Source organism: Talpa europaea (assembly GCF_964194135.1).
Source record: "Talpa europaea genome assembly, chromosome: 9".
NCBI lineage: Eukaryota > Metazoa > Chordata > Mammalia > Eulipotyphla > Talpidae > Talpa > Talpa europaea.
Genome location: NC_140076.1, coordinates 20,754,284 through 20,777,866, shown reverse-complemented (window position 1 = coordinate 20,777,866; position 23,583 = coordinate 20,754,284). Strand labels below are relative to the sequence as shown.

General features: G+C 36.9%; 1 protein-coding gene across 1 annotated transcript in view; it reads left to right on the top strand.

Moving 5' to 3' along the window:
- The window catches only part of ZMYM6 (zinc finger MYM-type containing 6), a gene marked incomplete at both ends in the record, with an annotated part of 36,174 nt that extends 14,307 nt beyond the window's left edge, over window positions 1-21,867 (top strand). The window contains 9 exons of the mRNA XM_084242266.1: window positions 2,329-2,479; window positions 2,922-3,037; window positions 3,880-4,155; window positions 4,324-4,474; window positions 5,007-5,179; window positions 6,245-6,275; window positions 7,593-7,733; window positions 17,642-17,786; window positions 20,415-21,867. Of these exons, the coding sequence (XP_084098392.1) occupies window positions 2,329-2,479; window positions 2,922-3,037; window positions 3,880-4,155; window positions 4,324-4,474; window positions 5,007-5,179; window positions 6,245-6,275; window positions 7,593-7,733; window positions 17,642-17,786; window positions 20,415-21,867 (2,637 nt within the window). The remainder of the gene's footprint in view (window positions 1-2,328; window positions 2,480-2,921; window positions 3,038-3,879; window positions 4,156-4,323; window positions 4,475-5,006; window positions 5,180-6,244; window positions 6,276-7,592; window positions 7,734-17,641; window positions 17,787-20,414) is intronic.
- Window positions 21,868-23,583: the final 1,716 nt, after the last annotated feature.

Sequence of the window (23,583 nt, the reverse complement as noted above, 5' to 3'; positions counted from 1 at the left end):
AATAAATCTTCTAAAAAATAAATAAATAAATAAAAGCATGAGCTCTTCCTATCAGTTGATCCTGAACCTAATGTGTGATTTCCCCTCCAGAAAAATAGAATAGAATCTGATGTTGTAAATTGACTGTAGTGGAGAGGGAATATAAATGAACTACATCAATTTTTAGTTTCCTTCATAAATGTAATTTCATTATCTACTACTAGTGGAAAATATTTCATGATATATTGATAGTGAAGATAATGCCATTTTGTAAATTATGATGAAGAGTTAAACAATTATAGGGCCTCCCAGGTGGCGCAGCGGTTGAGCGCTGGGTTGCGAAGCTGCCCGCGGCCTCTGCGGCGCCGGTTCGATCCCCGGCTGCTCCCCGGCCACCGGAGGAGGGTCCCACATGGCGCGCAGACCTCTCCTGCCGCCCGCTGCTCCCCTCAGCAGTGTACTTCGGTCCTTCTGCCTGTTCTGCTCCCTGCTCTGGCTCTGGTGAATTCTCTCACCCTCCCGGCTTCTGACTGTACCCAGTGCATGTATAAACCAAACAAACAAACAAACAAATAGATAAATAAATAAGACATGCCTCTAGAAAATTAAAAAAAAAAAAGAGTTAAACAATTATAAAATTAGTCTAAAGGAAGCACTATTAGAATACTTGATAAATAAATTTTTATTTATCAATAATGGATTCATATGGTTACTAATGTGTCAATTATTGCTTAAAAGGATATAAATGATAATTTACATATATAGTTTATATATGTATATTTTGAAAAGGATACAAATGATAAACATTTTTTTCAGTTAGCAGGTTTATTAATTTTTAATTCCTCTGTATAGTAGGTAATTTACATTCATCTTTTTTTTTTTTTTAATTCTTTTTTTTTTTTTTTTTTTTAATAGAGGCATGCTTTATTTATTTGTTTGCTGGTTTGTTTGTTTGTTTTGTTTATACATGCACTGGGTACAGTCAGAAGCGCGGGAGGGTGAGAGAATTCACCAGAGCCAGAGCGGGGAGCAGAGCAGGCAGAAGGACCGAAGTACACTGCTGAGGGGAGCAGCGGGCGGCAGGAGAGGTCTGCACGCCATGTGGGACCCTCCTGTGGTGGCCGGGGAGCAGCCGGGGATCGAACCGGCGCCGCAGAGGCCGTGCGCAGTTTCGCAACCCAGCGCTCAACCGCTGCGCCACCGGGGAGGCCCTACATTCATCTTTGAAAAGTATCCTGTGTCTGGGAGTTGCCACTTTTGGCAGCTGGTTACTGTTATAGGAAGAGAATCCAGGTTTTTTTCACATGTATGGTCCAAAAGTCAGTCCATTCCTAATTTTGTTACTGATTTTATACTCCATCAATTGCATAAATGATATTTTTCTTTTAACCAGGAAGATTATGTAGTGAAATTTCACAATTTATATTTTCTTACCATTTACTTCCTCATATAATTTTTTTAAAAAAAGATTTATTTATTTACGTATACAAGAGTTGGGGTACAGGCCAGAGATGTGGGGGGTAGAGGACTCACCAGAGATAGAATGGGGAACAGAACAGGTAGACTGACTGAAACACACTGCTGAGGGAAGCAGCAGGCGAGACAGGAGAGGTCTGCTTCGCCATGTGGGTTGCTCCCTGGCCGGCTGGGGATCAAACTCGTGCTGCAGAGGCTGTGATCGCTTCATAGTGCGGTGCTTAACCCCTTGCGCCACCAGGGAGGCTCCTCATATAATTTTTTATTGAGAAAACTTATATTGTATCAGTGGCAGCATACTGTAGTTGTTAGGACCTAGACTTTGGAGTCCGATGAAATAAGCTTAATCCTTATTTTTCCTTTTGTTAATTTGAATGTAAACTTTTTGTTCATATCATTTTTTATGTACCTCACTGTGTTGTTGGCCTTGCACATGGTAAGCACTCAGTAAGTTGTAATATTGGTATTTATATAATTTAAAGAGTTTCACCAGATGAGTAACCTTAAAGTTGGTAGACTCTCTTAGATTAATGCCAAGTATGTATTGAGGATGGCCTTTGATGGATGTATTACCTGATCTTCTTTGATTATTTATAAGAAGAATGTGTCTACTTAAGTCATTACTTTCAATGTGTATTATAGCTGCTAATATATCTACTTGAGTAGTTATTAATTTTCCTGAGTTCATATTTTTTAATTGTCCATATCCCAACTTTCAGAAAAGTCTGTAGTTGGTGTGATCTCATTGTCATGCTCAAATATTTCAGGCAAAGCCAGTGGTTTTAGGTAGCTTTTCTTGTTTTTTTCCTTGCATAATATGTACCCATGTATGATTGTACTAAATAGCTAAATGTTATTTTGTTTTCTTGATAGAATTCAGCCCAAACTCCTCCTTATGCCTTGGGGAAATCATTGAGGCCTTCAGCTGAAATGGTTGAGACTACAAATGACTCAGGAAAAACAGAGCTTTTCTGTTCTATTAATTGCTTATCTGCTTACAGAATTAAGACAGTTACTTCTTCAGGTAATGTTTAAATTTGGCAAATTAACCATTTGGTAATTATTGAAGAGGTATATAACTGATTTTGATATAAACTAAAAAAAAAAAAAGCCCACACAAAAAACCCTAAATTTATCCCTATAGTTAAATAAAATCCTAAGATTGATTTAGTTTCTAAGGACTAATAAGGGGAGATATTTTATCACTGCTTTTCTTGATTGAGATATTTACTTTGTAGTCTTGTATGTGAAAAGAAAGAAAAAACACTTATGAGTTCCATGTTAATTTTTGTATAAGTTGGACTTAATTGAGATTAACTGTAGTTATCTTTACAGGTTATGGTAAAGTTCCTTGATTTTTGTTTTGTATATTATAGAGTTGGGTTTTTTTTGTTCTCCTAATACATTTTTTGATCATTTGTTCATTTCTTTCACTTATTCATTGGTTTTTACTTTTTGTTTCCAAGGTGTCCAGGTTTCATGTCATAGTTGTAAAACCTCCGCAATCCCTCAGTATCATCTAGCCATGTCTAATGGAACTATATACAGTTTCTGCAGCTCCAGTTGTGTAGTAGCTTTCCAGGTATGATCTAAGGTAGTTTTTTGCCTCTGCAATTCTCTTAGGGTTGGTCTATGGAAAAGTGTTAACTGCTGAAGATTCATACTTGAAATTTAATTTTGTTAGAAAAAAGATTTCTGTTCAGTTGTGGTCCTTGAGTTTTTATATGCAAAATATCAGAGCCAAGGTTATGAGTCTAAATGCTTTCTTTCTTTTTCAAAGTCCTCACCTAAACTGCCCTTCCATACCACTTTCTCCCTTGGCTTTATTCCTTTCAAAAGCATGGAAACTATGATAGGGTTTGGATAGATGATATGGCGATGTGATGATATGTCACTTCCTCTTATCCTGAGCCATATACATAATGACTCCTGGCATGGAATTGTAAGCCTGTGTTTATTTGTCCCATTTTCTCCTCATTCTCTGCAGTACATGGAGAAAGAGTAGAGTTTAATGATTCTCCAGGATGGGAAGATGCTTGATGCAACGTCCCTGGTACCAGAGAGAAAGAGACTATTCTTTCTGGCCTCTGTGTTAATAGCCGTCAGAAGGTGGTTGGTGACGGGAATGCAGGTGGTGTGTATCGCGGTGGGAAAAGAGAGGCCTGCCCTAATTTATTAGAATCATAACCAGTGGAAAGCCTGAATTTCAGTCCTTAGCCTTTTAATGTTACCTTTCTCAGTCTTTCTATTCTGGACTGTTTTAATCCTTCCATTCTCGAAGTTTGCCATTTAAACCCTTTCTGTGAATTACTTTATAAATTTTAAAAAAATGTTTGGAGAATTTATTTATTAAAATGAGAAAAAGAAAATCACCAAGTTATGTTATTACTCAGTTGATAAAATCTTTACCTTATTTGTGTTCAGAATGTATTTAACAAACCAAAAGGAACAAACTCTTCAGTGGTGCCCCTGTCTCAGGGCCAAGTGGTTGTAAGCCAGCCCTCCAGGTCTGCAGTGTCAGAAGGAGGAGGTAACACCTCTGCCGTTTCCCCCAGCAACATCAGTGGCTCTGCCGCAGCCAGTGTCCAGCCTGTTGCTGCCCAATCCCAGCAAGTTGCTTCCACCCATACAGTTGTAAAACTCAAGTGTCAGCACTGTAACCATCTGTTTGCCACAAAACCGGAACTTCTGTTTTACAAGGTAAAGAGAGATCATAAAAGGGGTTGAATATAAACTTACCCATTAGAAACATTTTCATCTTTTCATCTTTGATGATTACCCAGTTTGCTTTGAAATCAGAAGGAAGAGGATTTCTTAAAGATTAAGTAACTGTATAGTTAGATCTTAATGACTATTCCTTCTTTCCAGGGAAAGATGTTTCTGTTTTGTGGCAAGACTTGTTCTGATGACTACAAAAAGAAAAATAAAGTCATGGCAATGTGTGACTACTGCAAACTGCAGAAAATTATAAAGGAGACTGTACGATTCTCAGGGGTTGATAAGCCATTCTGTAGTGAAGGTACATAAAAAAACTCAGTTTTATCCACAGAACATAGTTTTTGTGAAGTAATTTATGATGAGTTGGACTATTCACAATTTTTTGAGGTATAATTTGAGGCTTTTTGATTGAATTTATGCTTAATTTGCTTCAACATCTATCCTTATTAAATGTTATAATACTCTCAATAAAGAAAAACTTTGGGAATATAATTGGATCAATGGTATCAGTATGGAGTATAGAAAATTTCTTTGTGAGTTTAGCTGTGACGTCAGAGATGTTTTTGTTCTTGCACTCATCAGTAAAGAGGGTACTTAAGCAACTACTACTTTTTGGCTTAAGAAACTTATAGCTTTGAATATAGGTAGCCTATTATTTAGACTATATTTGAAAGGTGATATGAGTTTGTTTTGTGACTATAGACTGTCCTTTAACCTAGAGGCAAAGATTGATTCAGGTTGAAAATGGTATATGAGACTGTAAAAACTCACTTAACCTCCTCCAAGTTAATGTAAACTTGATGGTTTTTTCTATCATCCCTTTTGGTTCTCAGTTTGCAAATTCCTCTCTGCCCGTGACTTTGGAGAACGATGGGGAAACTACTGTAAGATGTGTAGTTATTGTTCACAGACATCCCCTAATTTGGTAGAAAATCGATTGGAGGGCAAATTAGAAGAGTTTTGTTGTGAAGATTGCATGTCCAAATTTACAGTTCTGTTTTATCAGGTAATATACCTCTTTGATTTTCTTAAATTAGTACAAATCATTTTCTATTTAAAATACATTTAAATTATGTGAAGAATAATTTGGTATGTAGAGCTGTGTAAAATAAAAAATGGGCTTTTCAAACAATTCAGTTGAATATAAACAGGAAATCTGAAGACTGTTGTTGTTTAAAGTATATTCCTTTTATTTTTATTTATTTATTTTTTGCTTGTTTATAAAAGGCACATTGACCTTATTTATAATTTTGAGTTCTTTCAAATTAAACTTTGCCTTTAAGTGACTTACTCAGAAGGTTACTACTCTGAGGAATTTGAAGGTAGACCTTGTTCTTACTTCATAGGTCAAATGACTGTGATTGACCTCCTTATCCACCTCCTTTTAAAAAAATTACCTTTTTGAAAGGCTAATAATGAAAGCTATAACTAATTGAACTGCTAATGCATGTCTGGTGCTCCCTAAGTGTTCTTCACAACCCTAAGAGGTAGGTATATTGTTGCCAGTTTACAAATTAGGAAAAATAATAAGGTCCAGGGAGGTTAAATATTGTGCCCTTGAAGAAGCTGGTAGGTGACAGATGGATAGCACCTGTAACACTCCAGTGAAATCACCTACCCCCCAAAATATAATTTTCCTGTGGGAGGTGTATGTTATTTTATAATTATATGATGAGGATCTATCACAGTACTCAAGACAAGGGACAGTTAGATATTTGTTGAATAAATCAAAATTTTTATGACTCCAAAGCTTATATTCTTTCTACCTCAATATATTGCCTCTTAACCTTTTAAAAGTAGATTCTGTCTTTAGATTCTTTATTGGTAATTTTTTGAAGATCAACTTTTATATTTTCTTGATTGATAGCATTTATATATAACAAATAAGTAAGTGTATGTATATTTTAACCACAGTATTTTAAGTTAGGAGCCTTACATTTTATGAGCTCATTCATGTGAAATGATCTTATTCATATATCCTGTTTTCATAGTGCCTTCTGGTTTTATGATTGTTCTCTTTTCATTATTTTATAGTTTTAAGCCTGTCCTGCCTTACAAATTTCTTTCTTAGATGGCCAAGTGTGATGGTTGTAAACGACAGGGTAAGCTAAGTGAATCCATAAAATGGCGAGGAAACATCAAACATTTCTGTAACCTATTTTGTGTCTTGGAGTTTTGTCATCAGCAAATTACAAATGACCCTCTTTCACAAAAAAAAGGTAAAGTTAAACTTGGCTAATGATATCCTTATGCCAGTGCTAGGAATATTATCAGTAAACATAGTTACAATAATATACTAAGAAGAAAATTTCACTGGCTTCAAATAATCTGAATTTCCTTAAATTTTTTCTCTAAGAGTTTTTTAAGATTGTCCTTGAGAGAATAGTAATCCTGTTGCCTTTTATTATCATAATGAAACACATCAAGAAATCAATGTGTTATAAGCACTAAGTTTATAGGAAAATTGGATTTGATTGCTTTTGATTGGATTTATCTGTACATCAGAGATATATGCTGTTTAGAGATATATACTGTTTAGTTAATAAGAGATATATGCTGTTTAGTTAATAAACTAGATATTAAAATAGAAAATCAGGGCAAACAGAGGGGGAAAAAGTAAAATAGTTGTTGTTACTGGTGTAAGATTTGATCCATAGCTCACTTATAGCCAAGGGAAGAAGAATAACACATTAATTATAGCACAGAAAATAAAGTAGACCAGTTCTTCATGGGAAGCAAAGTTTTTCCTGGCTAAGAATGAAATAATTTTGCAACTAGGACAGCTAATGTGTTCAAAATATCCATTTGAATAGGTATGTGGCATGTTCTTAAAGTAGCTCCCCAACGTCGTACTTCTCTGAGTTATATTAAAAACACTTATGATTATGTTCTCCTATCAAAGCGTGGAGTGCTGCTGAATTGACAGAATCCACATGCTTTGGGTCCTTACAATCTGGTCCTTGCCTCCCTTTGTAATAGTCTTATTAATAATCACTTTCATCACATATGTTGTGTGCTAATCTTTTGTGTGGGCCATCCATTCCCAGAGACCTAAGATGGTATAATGTGAATTAACAAAACCACTGCTTGTGTAGATGGGCTACTACTTCAACTTATTTATAAAAATTATGTTAAATTTTTATTTGAAGCAACTTTAAGTATAGAAATTTTAATATTCATTAATATAAAAACCCAGTTAATCCTGCAACTAACTCCTTTATTTTTACCTATTAAATAATACTTGAGGTAGAGAATCAGACTCTCTTTAGCCCTGATTAGCGAACACTAATATAACAGAATAACCAATCCCAATGTTAGACAGATATTTGCATTGTAACTTGAAGACTTAATTGTTAGGAGTTTTTTTGTGTGATCCTTTTGCTTATCCTAGGTCTTACCTTTCTGTTTATTTTAATTAGTAAATATTTCTAAGCCAAAAATTGCTCCAATGGAACTCTCTCCTGCAACGACAAACACAACACCAGTTATAATCAATGTGGTGTCACTGGCAAAAATATCTCCTGCCCAGTCCACAGGGAATACTAACAGTGTTTTAGAAGGTATGATTTTGCTATAAAGGCATTTGGTTAGACTATAATGGTGAGTGTTAATTACATTTATATGCGAAAAAATCCCCCTTTGCCTCTTGAGGGAAGTGGGTAGCAAGCAGGGTGGCATTGGTAGTGAAGGAAGTGGTATGTATAGTTTATTTTTTTAAGAACCCACATGATTTTAATGTACGTGCCTTTGACAATGGAAATTCTAATACATTAGGATGGGATTGGGGCCTAGGAATTATTACCTTACCAAGCCCCCCAGGTCATATTGATGCCAAGTTTACTTGGACCATTTTTTGAGAAATTCTGATCTAAGCTCTACTGACCTTAGTGAGGGGAAAATAACTTCTTAATTTCTATATTTTCTGGGGACAGTAAATGTATATTTTAATTTATAACAGGAGCGGTTACTAAGGAGGCAACAGAGATCGTAGAAGATGTAAGTTTTATTGTTAATATTTTTCCTGATAATGCCATTTAGGATTATTTTATTTTGGATACAGGCATACCTCATTTTATTGCACTTCACTTTTATTGCTCTTCGCAGATAATTGCATTTTTCATAAATTGAAGGTTTGTGGCAGCCCCATGTTGGAGGTCTGTAGGAGCCATTTTTCTACTTGCATGTGCTCACTTTATGTTTCTGTGTCACATTTTGGTAATTCTCACAATAGTTCAAACTATTTCATTATTACATTTGTTTTGGTGACCTGTAATCAGTAATCTTTGATTACTATTGTAGTTGTTTTGAGGTGCCAAAAACTATGCTCATATAAAACAGAAACTTAATCCATAAATGTTTGTGTGTTCTGACTGTTCCAGCCACCTGCTCTTCCCCATTTCTCTCCTTCTCCTGTGGCTTCCCTAGTCTCTGAGACAACAATAATGAAATTAGACCTTTGGTAACCCTGTATTGGCCTCTAAGTATTCAAGTGAAAGGAAGAGTCACTCATCTCTCACTCTAACTCTAAAGCTGGAAGCGATTAAACTTAGTAAGGTCAGCTTGCTGCAAGCTGAAATAGGCTAAAAACTAGGCCTCTTGTGCCACTTTGTCAAGTTGTGAATGCAAAGGAAATCTTGAAGGAAATTAAAAGTGCTATTCCAGTAAATATATGCATGATAAGAAAGTGAAACACTGTTGGTGATAAGAAGAAAGTTTTAGTAGTCTGGACAGATCAAATATTCCATAACATTCCCTTAAGCCAAAGCCTAATCCAAAGCAAGTCTCCATTTTTTTTAAAGATTTATTTATGCATACAAGAACTGGGGTACAGGCTAGAGGTGCAGGGCGTGAGAGGATTCAACAGTGACAGAGTGGGGAACAGAACAGGCAGACTGACTGAAATACACTGCTGAGGGGAACAGCAGGCAAGACAGGAGAGGTCTGCTGCGGCATGTGGATAGCTCCCTGGCCAGCCAGAGATCGAACTCATGTTGCAGAGGATAGCTTCACGGTGCTGTGCTGAATTCCTTGTGCCACCAGGGAGGCCCTGAGAGCATTTCTATTTGCAGTTTAGTCTTTAAAAGAAGTGAAGTAATATGTTATGACCCAGCTAGACCCCTAATAAGAATGCATTCCTGATTGATTGTGTGTGTTCTGACACCTTAATTTCTTTAAGTACTTAATAATGCCATTTAGCTGCTTTTTTTTCTCTTTTACTATATCCAAGTATTTTTCCTTAGACTAGAAAGTCTTGAAAAGTTCATTGTTGACATTTTATGCATCTGTGCATCATTTGAGACTGAAAATAGTGTAAAGTAAAAACATTTAAATTCCCATTTTATTTATCAAGTTGAAATATTGAGAAACTTTCCAAAATTAAAATTTTTTGTAGAAATGCATAATTTTAAATCTGGCATGCTGAAAGGATTGCAGCTATATCATTGTTGTCCAGAGTCAGCATCATTTTAGCAGGAAAACAAAATTCTCAATATTACGTGAACCTAATATGTTGGATCTTGGATTAGTGTTATTGGTGATTGTTGTGCTAGTCTCTCTCTCTCTCTCTCTTTTTTTTTAAAGATTTATTTATTTATACAAGCACTGGGTATAGTCAGAAGCGCGGGAGGGTGAGAGAATTCACCAGAGGCAGAGCAGAGAGCAGAACAGGCAGACTGACGAAGTACACTGCTGAGGGGAGCAGCGGGCGGCAGGAGAGGTCTGTGCACTATGTGGGACCCTTGCCGGTGGCCGGGGATTGAACAGGCGCTGCAGAGGCTATGGGCAGCTTCGTAGCCCAATGCTTAACCACTGCGCCACCCGGGAGGCCCTGTGCTAGTCCCTTAACATTTACTTGTGTTACAGTTACAATTGATTTTTTTTTTAATAACAGTGTCATTCAAGTTCATTTCTTGGTGGTGCTAGTGCTAAAAAAGTATGCCCACAATTTAATAAATTTGGAACATAAGTTAGATGTGATAAAACTCTGAAGACCAGACTACTGCCATGATATTCTCTGCTGTTAATTTAGGAGCATGGACCTTGCTGAATATTAGAGATAATGCTCAAAAAAAAAAAACCCCAAAAAACAGCTTTAAAGTAGGTATACCCTTTAGTTGCCAAAATTGTCTTATAAAACAGGCAAGGATAATGGAATGCATGAAAAAAAGCCTGGTAACCCAGTGGTAAGAGCAGTGTGCTATAATGTGCCCTTCAGGTCACGCTGTCATCTGTGCTAAGGCATGAAGTATTTTTTGTGATTTGAAAAGAGGTGACATTGAGGCAAAAAGGTTAGCTACAACTCACGGCTGACTTTCTAATTTTATTTTTTTATTATTTATTTATTTATTTATTTAAATAGAGGCATGTTTTATTTATTTATTTGTTTGTTTGTTCTGTTTATACATGCACTGGGTACAGTCAGAAGCGCAGGAGGGTGAGAGAATTCACCAGAGCCAGAGCAGGGAGCAGAGCAGGCAGAAGGACCGAAGTACACTGCTGAGGGGAGCAGCGGGCGGCAGGAGAGGTCTGCGTGCCATGTGGGATCCTCCTCCGGTGGCCAGGGAGCAACCAGGGATCGAACCGGCGCTGCAGAGGCCGCGGTCAGCATCGCAACCCAGCGCTCAACCACTGTGCCACCGGGGAGGCCCTTATTTTATTTTTTTAAAGATTTATTTATTTATACAAGCACCAGGTAGAGTCAGAGGCACGGGAGGGTGAGAGAATTCACCAGAGACAGAGCGCAGAACAGAACAGGCAGACTGATTAAACACACTGCTGAGGGGAGCAGCGGGCGCGGCAGGAGAGGTCTGTCGCGCCATGGGGGACCCTTGCTGGTGACTGGGGATCGAACTGGCTCTGCAGAGGCTGCAGGCAGCTTCGCAGCCCAGCGCTCAACCCTTGCGCCACCAGGGAAGGCCCTGACTTTCTAATTTTAAAGCCCACCAAGGTTTTAAGAGCAGTTATATCTGCTAACTCTGAAGCTATCAAAACATTTCAGCTTTACCATAATTTAAGGAGGTTTTAACTTGGAAGATTACATCTGCTAATAATCTGTGAAAGTGGTAAAGAAGTAGATTTGTGAAATTTGATGGAGGAGATTTTGCTTGAGTTGTGAATGGGATGAAAAATAAAATCTTGTTTGAGTTGTTTGCCATGGATTAATAAAAGAAGACTTGCCAAATTAGAAAAAACAAAGGTAGCTGGAAGAGCTCCTCAGCAATTAACCTGGCCTTCAGGGCATCAGCTAGTAGTGGTGACTGACACAGACTTTTGACCATTTTTCATCAATAGTAGCTTTTTCTGGAGATTATCCAAATGCGGATTACTGTTCTATGGTGGCAGGGTGAGAGATGGGCAGTGTGTCTGCCTATCAAGAAATTCTTAGTGAAAAAGAAAATCATGTCAGATTAATTTGTTAGCAAAAGTCTTACAGTGAATTAGGCCACCGTTTACTATATAGAGACATAGCTTGTCCTAATTTGATACCACTTAACTCTCCTGTTTGTTTTGTTTGAAGATGATATGATGATGATGATAATGAAGGTGATAATGGTCACTTGTCTTATTTTCAGGCACTTTCCTCATTAGTTAGTGAAATATTTTTAGCTTTGTAGTTATTTTTATATTACTTATTGTGCATAAATGAAATTTAAAATTTATGCAGTTACTGTGTTTGCAGCTATCTTTGTTATTAACTCATAATTAAGGAATTGGTATATTATGTTTTATATTGATGTGTATTATAAAAATATTCTGTATTGCTTATAGATTTATTTTCTCCGAGAATGCATCCCTCCTCTGCTTTATATGTATGGGACGATTAGTCTTGAGTTATATTAGTTTTGAATTATTTAGGGTTTTCAGAAACAGCATCATATTAAATGTGACTGTCCTATATGTCTTCCCTGAGAACATCTCTAATTCACCTCTCATTTTAACTGTGTTACAAAATGGCCTTGATTAATATTTTCAGTTTAGTGTATAAAAAGTATAATAATAAATAATGTAGTACTCTTGTGATTAAAAAAAAAACAGTTTAAGAATCTTGTTTCTCTGGGACTTTAGTATGAATCTCCTTAAAGTCATTTAAATTATCTTAAATTTGGGGGAAGTTCCCATATCTCCAAGAAAGTACAAAGAAGGAAATCTATAGAAGTCAGCAAGAACTTTTTCTTTAAAAGTCTAAATAGTAACTATTTTAGACTTTGGAGTTAGGTGATCTCTGTTGAAACTCCTCACCTCTGCCATTGTAAGCTAGAAATAACCATAGTCAATAAAAATGAGTCACTGTGTGCTATTAAAACTTTGTTTACAGAAATAGGTGGTGGACTGGTTTTGTCCATGAACCATGCATTCCAATCCCTGCTCCATTGGATTCTCACCATCATGGTATTGGGCTTATTTGCCCACCTCCTTTTTAAAAAAAAAAATTCTACGTTTTTTGTTTTGTATTTACTATCAGCTTTTCACACCCCTAGATGCCACTACTATTATCAGTTTGGTGTATGTCTTTTCAGTCCATTTTTAATTTTTTACATTTATGTATATAAATCCATGGAAAATATTAATACTGTTGTTAAAAAAATCCATGTGACACTTAATAGATTTGGTGCATTCCTGTTGACTGCTGTATAGTATTATAGATACCACATTTTATTTATGCTTTGTCCAATTGAGGAATGTTAGGTTGCTTCCAGTTTATCACTGTTAGAAATCTCTGCTACAATGAACAATCTTTTACGTGTTTTCTTGTGTGCAGGTGTTTGTAGTGTGGATATGGAAGAGGGGAATTTTAGGGTCAATGTGTATTTGCACTTTTAGTTATCCTTCAGAGTTGTTTCTATTTTTACTCCCACCAGCAGTTTACAATTGTACCAATTTCCCACAGCAGCACCATCATTTTAATGTTTGTCAGATCAAAGGTTGGTTTTTTTTTTTGCCATTCTGTTTGATAACTATTTGTCTTATTTTGCATGTCCCCCTATTACTAGCGAGTTTGCTTATATTCCTCTGTTTTTTGACATTTGAAATTTTCTTTTCTTTGAATTTCCCTCATTTTTATGTTAAATTGTCTTTTTCTTATTTATAGAATTTGGCATATTCTGTGTCCCCCTCCTCCCTTTCTGTTCATCATTTTCATCAACACGGAAATAGTAAGACTTCTTATTAACACTGTGTTCTCCAGAAACTCTGTTATTTCTCTGCTCTCCATAATCCTTGCCTCTACTCAACTGCTTCTCTTTTCTTATCTGTTACCTTTCTTTAGCTCACACCAAGCAGGCTTTTGTCTGGACAGCTCCACTGAAACTGATCTTTGTCAAAGTCATCTGTCTTATTTCGCTAAGTCCAGTGGTTAGTTTTCAGTTCTCATCTTGCCAGGCTTTCAGTAACATTTAACACACTGATCTTGCCTTTTTTCTTGAATTGTCGTCTTCATTACACTCCCAGACATCAGACATGGCACTTTTCTCAATCTCTGTAACTCCTAGGGGACTTTCACAGTTCTGTGGTTTTAAACACTATCTTGATGGTGCTGGTTCTCAGATTTACTTCTCTTGCCCTGACCTCTGAGTTTCAGATTCATGTGTCCAACTGCCTGCTTGACATTTATCCTTAAATCAATAATAACCATCTCAAACAACATGTCTAAAATAGAACCTTTTATTTTCTTCAGACTCCTTTTTCAGTATTCCCTATTTCTTAACCACTCCTATTGCTACAACCAGTCAGAGCCACCGTTGTCTTCAGGATTATTGCAGCAACCTCCCCCCACCGTCCTTCTTCCATTCTTGCTTTCTGCAGATTTTTTCTCCACACTCTTGCCAGAATGATCTTAAAACACAAATCAAGCTGTGTATCCCCACCGCTTAAAGACCTTCAATGAAATTCTGAAGAATGAAGAAGGGGAAGAGCTAGTTTCCAAAATCATAGGAAAACTACACATTTTTATATTAAGCTACCTAGTTAAAACAACAGTACTGTAATCATGAATAGACAAACAGCTCTAGAGAAGAAGCCCAGAAATAGATCCAAATATATATATGAATATATGAAATATATATATGAATTTAGAAGTAATAAAATTAGCATTTCAGATCAGTTGAAGAAATCTAGATTATTCAATAAATAAATTAGTATTGTGACAACAGAGTAGATATGGAAGAAAATGAAGTTGGGATTTCTACCTCACTTTAAATCAAAATGAAGTCCAGGTGGAGAAAAGAAAAGTAAAATGTCAAAAAAAAGAAAAGGTACTAGGAAAAAATATAGGAAAGGAATTTAATAAGGCAGAAGTGGGAAACACCTTTCTAAATATGTCATAAATTCCAGAAGCCATAAAAGATTTGTTAGGGAAAACCAGTTACTTTTCAAAGTCAAAAGACAGGTGAAGAAAGAGCTTGCAACTCTTGTCCTTAAAGGGTATGTTTTTCATATGTGAAGAACTTCCATGAATTAATAAAAAGACCTACCACCCAAAGGAAAATGGATCAAAGTGTGATACACAGGTTTACAGACTAGGAAATAAAAATATTTCTTAAACATTTGCAAGGCTATTCAATTTCAGAGTTAAAGAAATCCCAGATGGAATTACAGTTATATCAGATTGGCAAAGAGGAAAATGATGGATAGCACTGTAAAAACATTTTAATATATTGCTAATAGTGTAAATGGGTAAAACTATAGAGGGCAGTTTAGTAAAACCTGTTAAAATTTAAAATGTAAATATTTTACCCAAGAGTGTCATTTTTAAGAATTTACCCTTTATGTTTTACACATTTATGAAATGAAGTATGTATAAGAATATGAATTGTAGCATTGTTTATAGTAGCGACAGCTTGAAAACAGACTAATTGTCTCATTGGTGGTCCAGGACCATGGTGAATTCTGCCTGAGTTAATGTGGAAATTCGAAAAGGAAATAAGGGCATTCTTGGTCGTGCATGCGGTTGAGCGCAGTGCTGTGAAGCAGTGCCAGTTTGATCCCTGTTGGCCTTGGAGCAACCCACATGGCGAGCAGACCTCTCCTGTCTCGCCCGCTGCTCCCCTCAGCAGTGTGTTTCAGTCACTCTGCCTGTTCTGTCCCCCCGCCCTCCAGCTCTGTCTCTAGTGAATCCTCTCACCCTCCTGCACATCTGGCCTGTACCCCGGTTCTTGTATAAATAAAATAAAATCTTTAAAAAAAAATAAAGGAAAGGAAAGGAAATAGCCCTCCCTGGATAGGTCCTGAAATGCACTCCTCTCTCCAGTTCCACCTGGCAAATGAAGTCCCCTCCAGAAGCATTCACAGTGGCTTTGTTGGAACTTAGTTCAACATGGTATTTCCATACAATGGAATGCCATACAATGCTCTGTATTTACAGGCATAGAGTAGTCTCAAATATAATAAGGGGAGGAGACAAAACCAAAGCTTGCTGCCATTTGTATTTTAAATATCCACACATACATACAAGGCACATGCTTGTACCTTTCTATAGAATATCTCTAAAAGGCAGTTAAAATAGATAATAGTGGCTGCTTCTGAAGAGGCCTGAGTGGGGGAAAATGGGCAATTTCCTCCCATAGTTTGTTAATTTAATCTTTGAATTTCATCTGATATTACATCAATTCAAAAAAATTGCATAGAATTTTTTTTTGCAGTATATTCATTTTTGTTAATATACTTTTGACCAACCAGTGTGAGCTCTTCTATAGAAGACCTTATTCTATAGCTATACTAGCACATATAGACTTCATTTATGTGTAGGAACATTCACTATAGCACTGTTTATAATAGTAAAAGATTTGTAATGTTTAAATGTTCAGCAGCAGACACTCTTCATATTACCTATGGTACATTGAATGTATAAGATTGTTACTAGGCAACTTTATACAGTTAAGTAAATATACCTCCAAGACTGCTTGCTAAGTGACAGAGTAGGATGCTGAAGCTTGCTAATAATATGCTGCCGTTTGTAGTCAGAAGTAACTTCTTTAATTACACAGACCACCTCTGGAAGGATACAAGAGACTGGGGACAGTGGTGGTGTGTTCAAGGTTGAGTATGGATAGATGGCAGAGGGGCATAGGAAATTTCATGTATGTACTTTTATACCTTTTGAATTATTACATAATTAAGAGTTGTCACATCTATTACCTCTTTGAGAAGAAAATGTTAATATAACCTTCAGTATCTTCCCATAAAACTAAAAATACAACTCATTTTTTTTTAAGCTAAGACCTTCTAGATCCTACACACTTTGGCTTCTGCTTACCTCTCCAAACACATCAATCTAGCCCTTGCTTACTCTTATTTTAGTCTCGCTCTTACCGATGTTCCTAAAGCTTGCCAGGCTCTTTCTGCTTTGGAGCTTTTGCACCTACCATCACTCTGTCTGAAATTCTTTGACCTGAGACCTTTACATAACTTACTCTTTTGAATATTCAGAAAGTTTCTGTTAAAAAATTGACTCTATGTGCCTCCCCGGTGGTGCAGCGGTTGAGCACTGGGCTGCGAGGCTGCCCGCAGCTTCTGCAGCTCCGGTTTGATCCCCGGCTGCAGGCGGGGGTTCCCACATGGCGTGCAGACCTCTCCTGCCGTTCGCTGCTCCCCTCAGCAGTGTACTTCGTCAGTCTGCCTGTTCTGCTCTCTGCTCTGCCTCTGGTGAATTCTCTCACCCTCCCGTGCTTCTGACTGTACCCAGTGCTTGTATAAATAAATAAAATAAAATCTTAAAAAAAAATTGACTCTAAAGTTACCTTTATCCATTCCCTTACTCTGCTTTATTTCTTTCCAAGGTTCTTATCACTACCCAGAATTAAACATTATATTTGTTTTACTTGTTTATTTCCTGTGTCTCCCTCTAGAATGTAAAACCTATAAGAGCAGGACTTTGTCCTGTATTTTGTTGTATCCCCAGGGTGTGGAACAGTGCCTAGCTTGCAGTAAACATTCAAGAAATATTAATTGAATGACGAAAACATGCTTTAAATACATTTTCCCACCCCTTGACATTGTTTTATGAAGTCCTTTGCAAAAAATTTTGGGATAGTCAAATTGGGAATCTTTTCTATTTTGTTTTTAACTCTAAAGAATACCTTTTCTAAAGCGTACTTTCAGGTCATTTGCAAGTACTTCAGTGATTAAAGCTTCATTTTTTTTCATGTAGAGGTCTTTAATCAATATTGAATGTCATTTTGCATAAGGACCTGAGGTTGGATTTATTTTTCCGAATAACCAGTTGTCCTAATCAGTAAGATGTTTTTATTGTGCTAACTATAGACAGTGTTTTTTAAAAGTCAGTCAGTGGAATTGATGCTGATTAGAAGAATTAGGAATTAGTGTATGCTTTTCAAAGTGACTTCTTTATGGCGACCACTGTTTCAGAATTATTCCCTTGATATATGCCACTTTTAATTAATAGCAATCACATTGAGTGATAAGATACTAAAAAACAAAATCCCTCTGATTTCTGAATTTGCTTTTAACTTAGGGAAGTACACATACAGATGCCATGAAACTTACATCTTCCCAGTCTTTCAGACTTTTAAAGAACAAAGCAGTATTGTGCAAGCCGGTCACACAGACCAAGGCTACCTCATGCAAACCACATACACAGCACAAGGAATGTCAGACAGGTATGTGTTCTGTGCTTTCCACATATAGAAAGTTTGTTTTCTGATTTGCTTGTTGTCTGTTTTATTTTAATAAAGGAAATGAAAATCTTTGAGTGTTTTAAATGTAAAAACATTAATTCTTGGATCATATGCTTTTAACATCTGATTTAGTCCTTTTGTAATGGTTGTCATTTACACTAATAACTGCTAAATTGACTCCTTGTGCATACAGTACATTATTTGTAGAGGGGATAAACATTTCCTGGTGTGCACTGCTGTTTTTCAGATATACAGACCAGCTATTATAATTACTAAGATACAAATTTAGTTAAAAGGGTTAGTGATTTAACCTTGGTTCTTTTTTTAGAAAACATTAAATTGATTTGTTTGTTACTGAAAGTATCACCTTACGTCTGAGGTATTGATGATCAGGAAGATTATTTGAATTAATACTTGAAAAGATTATAAACTGTTGTCCCAGTCCATGTTAACTCTTTTTAAACTCAGTACTCTTATATTTGCAGTAACTTCACAACCTACTCTGTCCAAAGCACTTTTAAATTTTTGTTTTTAATGTTTCATGGAATATGTTATATTTAAAAGCTAGTCTATTAACAAGTAATCATCAGGGGGCCTTTCTTTTGGTAGGAGTTGAGAAGCCTATTTTCTTTCCTTAGTAGTTTTGATTGTTTTATATTTCTGTTAAAATGATACACTCTTTGTGTACATGAAATTATATTACATGCCACATGCCCATGTGGAAGGTAGGAAAGGATCCGTGGATATCAATATGTGTGGGTATGTGTGTACTTAACATTTTTTAAATTTCTAGATTAAATATTGTTTTCTTTATGCTGTTGTAAACTACTTTTTCATTTGACATTGCGTTGGTAACGTCACTCCATGTCAATATAAATTTATTTATTTAAGATTTGTTTTTATTTATTTATGCATACAAGAACTGGGCTGTAGACCAGAGGCACGGGGGGTTGAGAGGATTCACCAGAGATAGAGTGGGGAGCAGAACAGGTGGATCTACTGAAATAGATCCACTGCTGAGGGGAGCAGTGGGTGAGACAGGAGAAGTCTGCTGCACCATATGGGTTAGCTCCCTGGCTGGGGATTGAACTCATGTTCCAGTGGCTGGAGATAATGATATTGCTGAGACTTTAACCCCTGTACCACCAGGAAGGCCCTCAATATAAGTTTAAAAACACATTGCGATTCTTAACCAATGCATGGATTCCAGTGTATGTAACATAATCTCTCCCCCTAAGAATCAGCAATTAAATTGCTTATAGATTTTTAATACTTTAAACAATAAGTAGACCTTTGTTCATTTGTCCTATTATGTCCTTTGGATAAATCCTTAATAGTGGAATTATTGATTCAAAAACTAGAGTTTTAAGGCTTTTGGTGTAAATTGCCTTCCTGAAAAGTTATATCAATTTATGCTCCAATCAGCAGTTTCATTTCTCTCTACCTTCACTGACACTGGATATTAGATCTAATAATTAACCCTTATCTTTTTTTTCCAACTTTAATTTTGAAAATTTCAAAATTCAGAAAGATTGAACATAGAGCACAATGAACATTAATATATCCTTCATCTAGATTCACTGAATGCCAACGTTTTGCAACATTTGTTTTCCCCTTTTTCCAAAAGTCTTAAAAGTAAAATAATTTTATTTTTTAATAAGATTGATTTATTTATGCATACAAGAACTGGGGTACAGGCCAGAGGTGTGGGGGAGGGGGTGAGAAGATTCACCAGAGACAGAGTGGGGAACAGAACAGGCAGACTGACTGAAATACACTGCTGAGGGGAGCAGTGGGCGAGCTAGGAGAGGTCTGCTACACCATGTGGGTAGCTCCCTGGCCGGGGATCAAACTTGTGCTGCAGTGGCTGCGGACAGCTTCATAGGTTGCATCATAACCCCATGTACCACCAGGGAGGCCCAAAATAAATTTATTTTTAATTTATCATATTCTGCAGACATTAGCCTTAATTTCAATAATCTGTTGAATATATAGCATTACTAGTACGTGTACCACAGCCTCCAGTTTCACTACATTAGTAACCAACCTTTGAATGAAGGAGAAATTCAGTTTTTAATGGCATCATGGAAGTATTATGGTTTGTGTTTAAACTTTAGTATGAGGTTCTTTTGAGAAATGTAAGTAGTAATGTACATTTTAAATGTTTGAGGAAAAGCACAAAGAACATTGTTTATTTTTGAAAATAACAATGATTCAAATATTTTATTCAGATTTACCCATGCCTAATGAGAAAAATGATGTGGAACTTGATTCTCCACCTGCAAAGAAAAAAAGAATGGGTTTTTTCCATACTTATGATGCGGAATACTTAAAAGTTGGTTTTATTATCTGCCCGGGATCAAAAGAAAGTTCACCAAAACCACAGTGTATCATTTGTGGAGAAATCTTACCCAGTGAAAACATGAAGCCAGCAAATCTCTCTCATCATTTGAAGACAAAACATTCAGAGTTAGAAAATAAACCAGTAGATTTTTTTGAACAAAAATTTCTTGAAATGGAATGTCAAAACAATTCTTTAAAAAAGTGTTTACTAGTTGAAAAGTCCCTTGTGAAAGCTTCTTATTTAATTGCGTTCCAAATTGCTGCCAGCAAGAAGCCATTCTCCATTGCTGAAGAGTTAATTAAACCCTATTTAGTAGAAATGTGTTCAGAAGTTTTGGGTTCAAGTGCTGGAGACAAAATGAAAACTATTCCTCTTTCTAATAATACAATTGGACACAGGATTGATGAACTGTCTGCAGATATTGAAGATCAGCTAATTGAAAAAGTCAGAGAGTCAAAGTGGTTTGCCCTTCAGATAGACGAGTCATCAGAAGTCTCAAATACCACCCTTCTTTTGTGCTATATTCGTTTCATTGATTATGATTGTAGTGATGTAAAAGAAGAATTACTATGTTGCATTGAAACACTTTCTCAAATAACTGGTTTTGAAATATTTGAACTAGTAAATAAATATATTACTAGTAAATCTTTGAATTGGAAACATTGTGTTGGTCTCTGTACAGATGGGGCTGCAAGCATGATTGACAGATGTTCTAGTTTAAGGACAAAAATTCAAGAAGTTACCAGGAGTACAGTGGCATTTACACATTGTATTATTCACCGTGAACATTTAGCAGCAGAAAAGATGTCTCCATGCTTACATGAAATTCTTTTACAGTCTGCACAAATTTTAAGTTTTATAAAGAGCAATGCGCTGAATTCACGTATGTTAACAATTTTGTGTGAAGAGATGGGATCTGAGCATGTGAATCTACCACTTCATGCTGAAATACGTTGGATGTTGAGAGGGAGTATTTTAACAAGATTATTTGAATTACGACATGAAATTGAAATTTTTTTAAATCAAAAGCATTCAGATTTAGCCAAGTATTTTCTTGATGAGGAATGGATTGCAAAGCTGGCCTACTTATCAGATATTTTTTCACTTATAAATGAACTAAATTTAAGTCTCCAAGGAACTATGACGACTCTCTTCAGTTTGTACAATAAAATTGATGTATTTAAGAAAAAGTTAAAGATGTGGTTCAAGCGCACACAAGAGAATGATTATGACATGTTTCCTTCATTTTCTGAATTCTCAAACTCATCAGACTTAAATATGAGACACATTGCAAGCATTATTGTTGAGCACCTGGAAGGACTATCCCGAATGTTCAATGACTGCTATCCACCTGAAGAAGACTTGCGTTCAGGAAATTTGTGGATAATTAATCCTTTTACAAACCACCAAAATAGTAATCTCACAGACTTTGAAGAAGAAAAACTAGCACAGTTATCTTCAGATTTAGAATTACAATCACTATTTAAATCAATGTCTGTAACTCAGTTTTGGATAAATGCAAAGACAAGATACCCAGAACTCCATGAAAAGGCAATGAAATTGCTACTGCCCTTTTCAACTGTCTATTTATGTGATGCTACGTTTTCAGCTTTGACTGAGTCAAAACAAAGAAATCTGTTGGTTTCTGGTCCTGCCCTAAGACTTGCTGTCACATCTTTAATCCCAAGAATAGAAAAATTAGTAAAGGAGAAAGAATAGCAAAACATGCAAAATGTTTATTATCAAAGTCTATAATTTTGTGTTAAATTTTGTATGAGATGAGTATCCTAAAATATAATTTCCTAATGTGTATATGTGTTTTCAGTGATTAAATAAGTGTTTTAATAATATTTCATTTTGTTGAGAAATTTAATATTTATGCATTGCATATCATTTTAATAGTCCAGGGCTGAGAATTTTATCAACTGATCAAATAGTTTGTATTAGTGGCAGAAGATAATTAAAGGCCCTATTTATAATGTAATAGCATACCTGGATTTTGAAACAGCTTGGCCTCCAGTAGCACAGGGGAGTTTTTAATCTTAGCCAGCCAGCCACCACTCCAAGAGGTTGTGGGTAGGTTGAGAGAAAGAAAGATTTCAGCAGCTTAGTGAACAAGAAATGGAAGCAGCACAAGTGTGAAACCTTGTTAGGGTCTCACTGACCCACTAGACCTGGATTTAGCATAATTTTTTCATAAAGGGTCAGTCAGGTGTAGTAGATATTGTATGTATTTACTTGATTTTTTTTAAAGATTTATTTATGCATATAAGAACGGGGGTGTAGACCAGAGGTCTGGGGGGCGGTCAAGAGACAGTGGGGAGCAGAATAGGCAGATCTACTGAATTGCACTACTGAGGGGAGCAGGAGGCAAGACGGGGGCCATTTGTTGCCCCATGTGGGTCAGCTCCCTGGCCAGCATCGAACTCCTGCCAGTGGCTGGTGATAGCTTGATAGTGCTGAGACTTAACCCCCGCGCCAGCAGGGAGGCCCAGGTAGTAGATATTTTAGACTACAGGGCTAACTACGCAGTTCTGTGGTGCAGCAATGAACTTTTATGAACACTGAAATATGAATTTTATAATTTCCATGTGTCATGAAAGTTGCTTAAATTTTTTTTAGTATTTAAAAAATCTGAGCAAACATTGTTAGGAGGGGGAGGGAGTTTAAAAAAAACAGATAGCAGACCAAATTTGGTCCGTAATTTGCTCATCCCAGGTCTAAAAGGCTTTTCAGTAAAACGCTGTCTTCTGGTTGCAAATTTCTGAATTTTCAAACACCTTTCAGTTACTAATTTTTGCTGAGAGAAATTAAGAGGGAAAATATATTTCAACAAAGACGTAAAAGAACAACATATTTTGTAATTTTTAGTTACTGGTTTATTACCAATAATAAGCCAGTACCGATTTACAAACAACTTTTTGAGGTGTCCCATGCATGTGCCAGTCGTTGTGCGAGGCCCCTTACAGATCTAAGAGAACTGATAAGGGCCGCATCCCCATTTGCAGGAGAGATACTGAGGCGCTCTGAGGTGAGGCGACAGCTCAGGACACTGTGGCCTAGGCAGGAAGGAAGTGGGTCTTTTGATGGTAACAGCCCTTCCGGGAATAACATCCTGATACCCAAGTTTGGCTCCACGCCGCGTTGGCCGAGAGACAGACTTGCCCAGAACCCAGAGGGCACGTTTGGTCAGGAGCCAGCGCGCCTCAGCGGCCCCATCTGTGAGATGGGCTGGCGCGCCCAAACGCCCGGCCTCCGGCCACCAGAGCTGGGCGGGGTAAGGGGTGGCAACCCTCGGAAGGCTCGGGAAACGCGGGGCGCGGCCTCCCGCCGTCTGGAGGGAGAAAACGAGCCGGCGGCAGGGGGCGTGATTTCGGCGGGTCCGCCCTGGGGACCCGCCGCGCGTTCATGGCGCTCGCCGCGAACCGCGCGGCC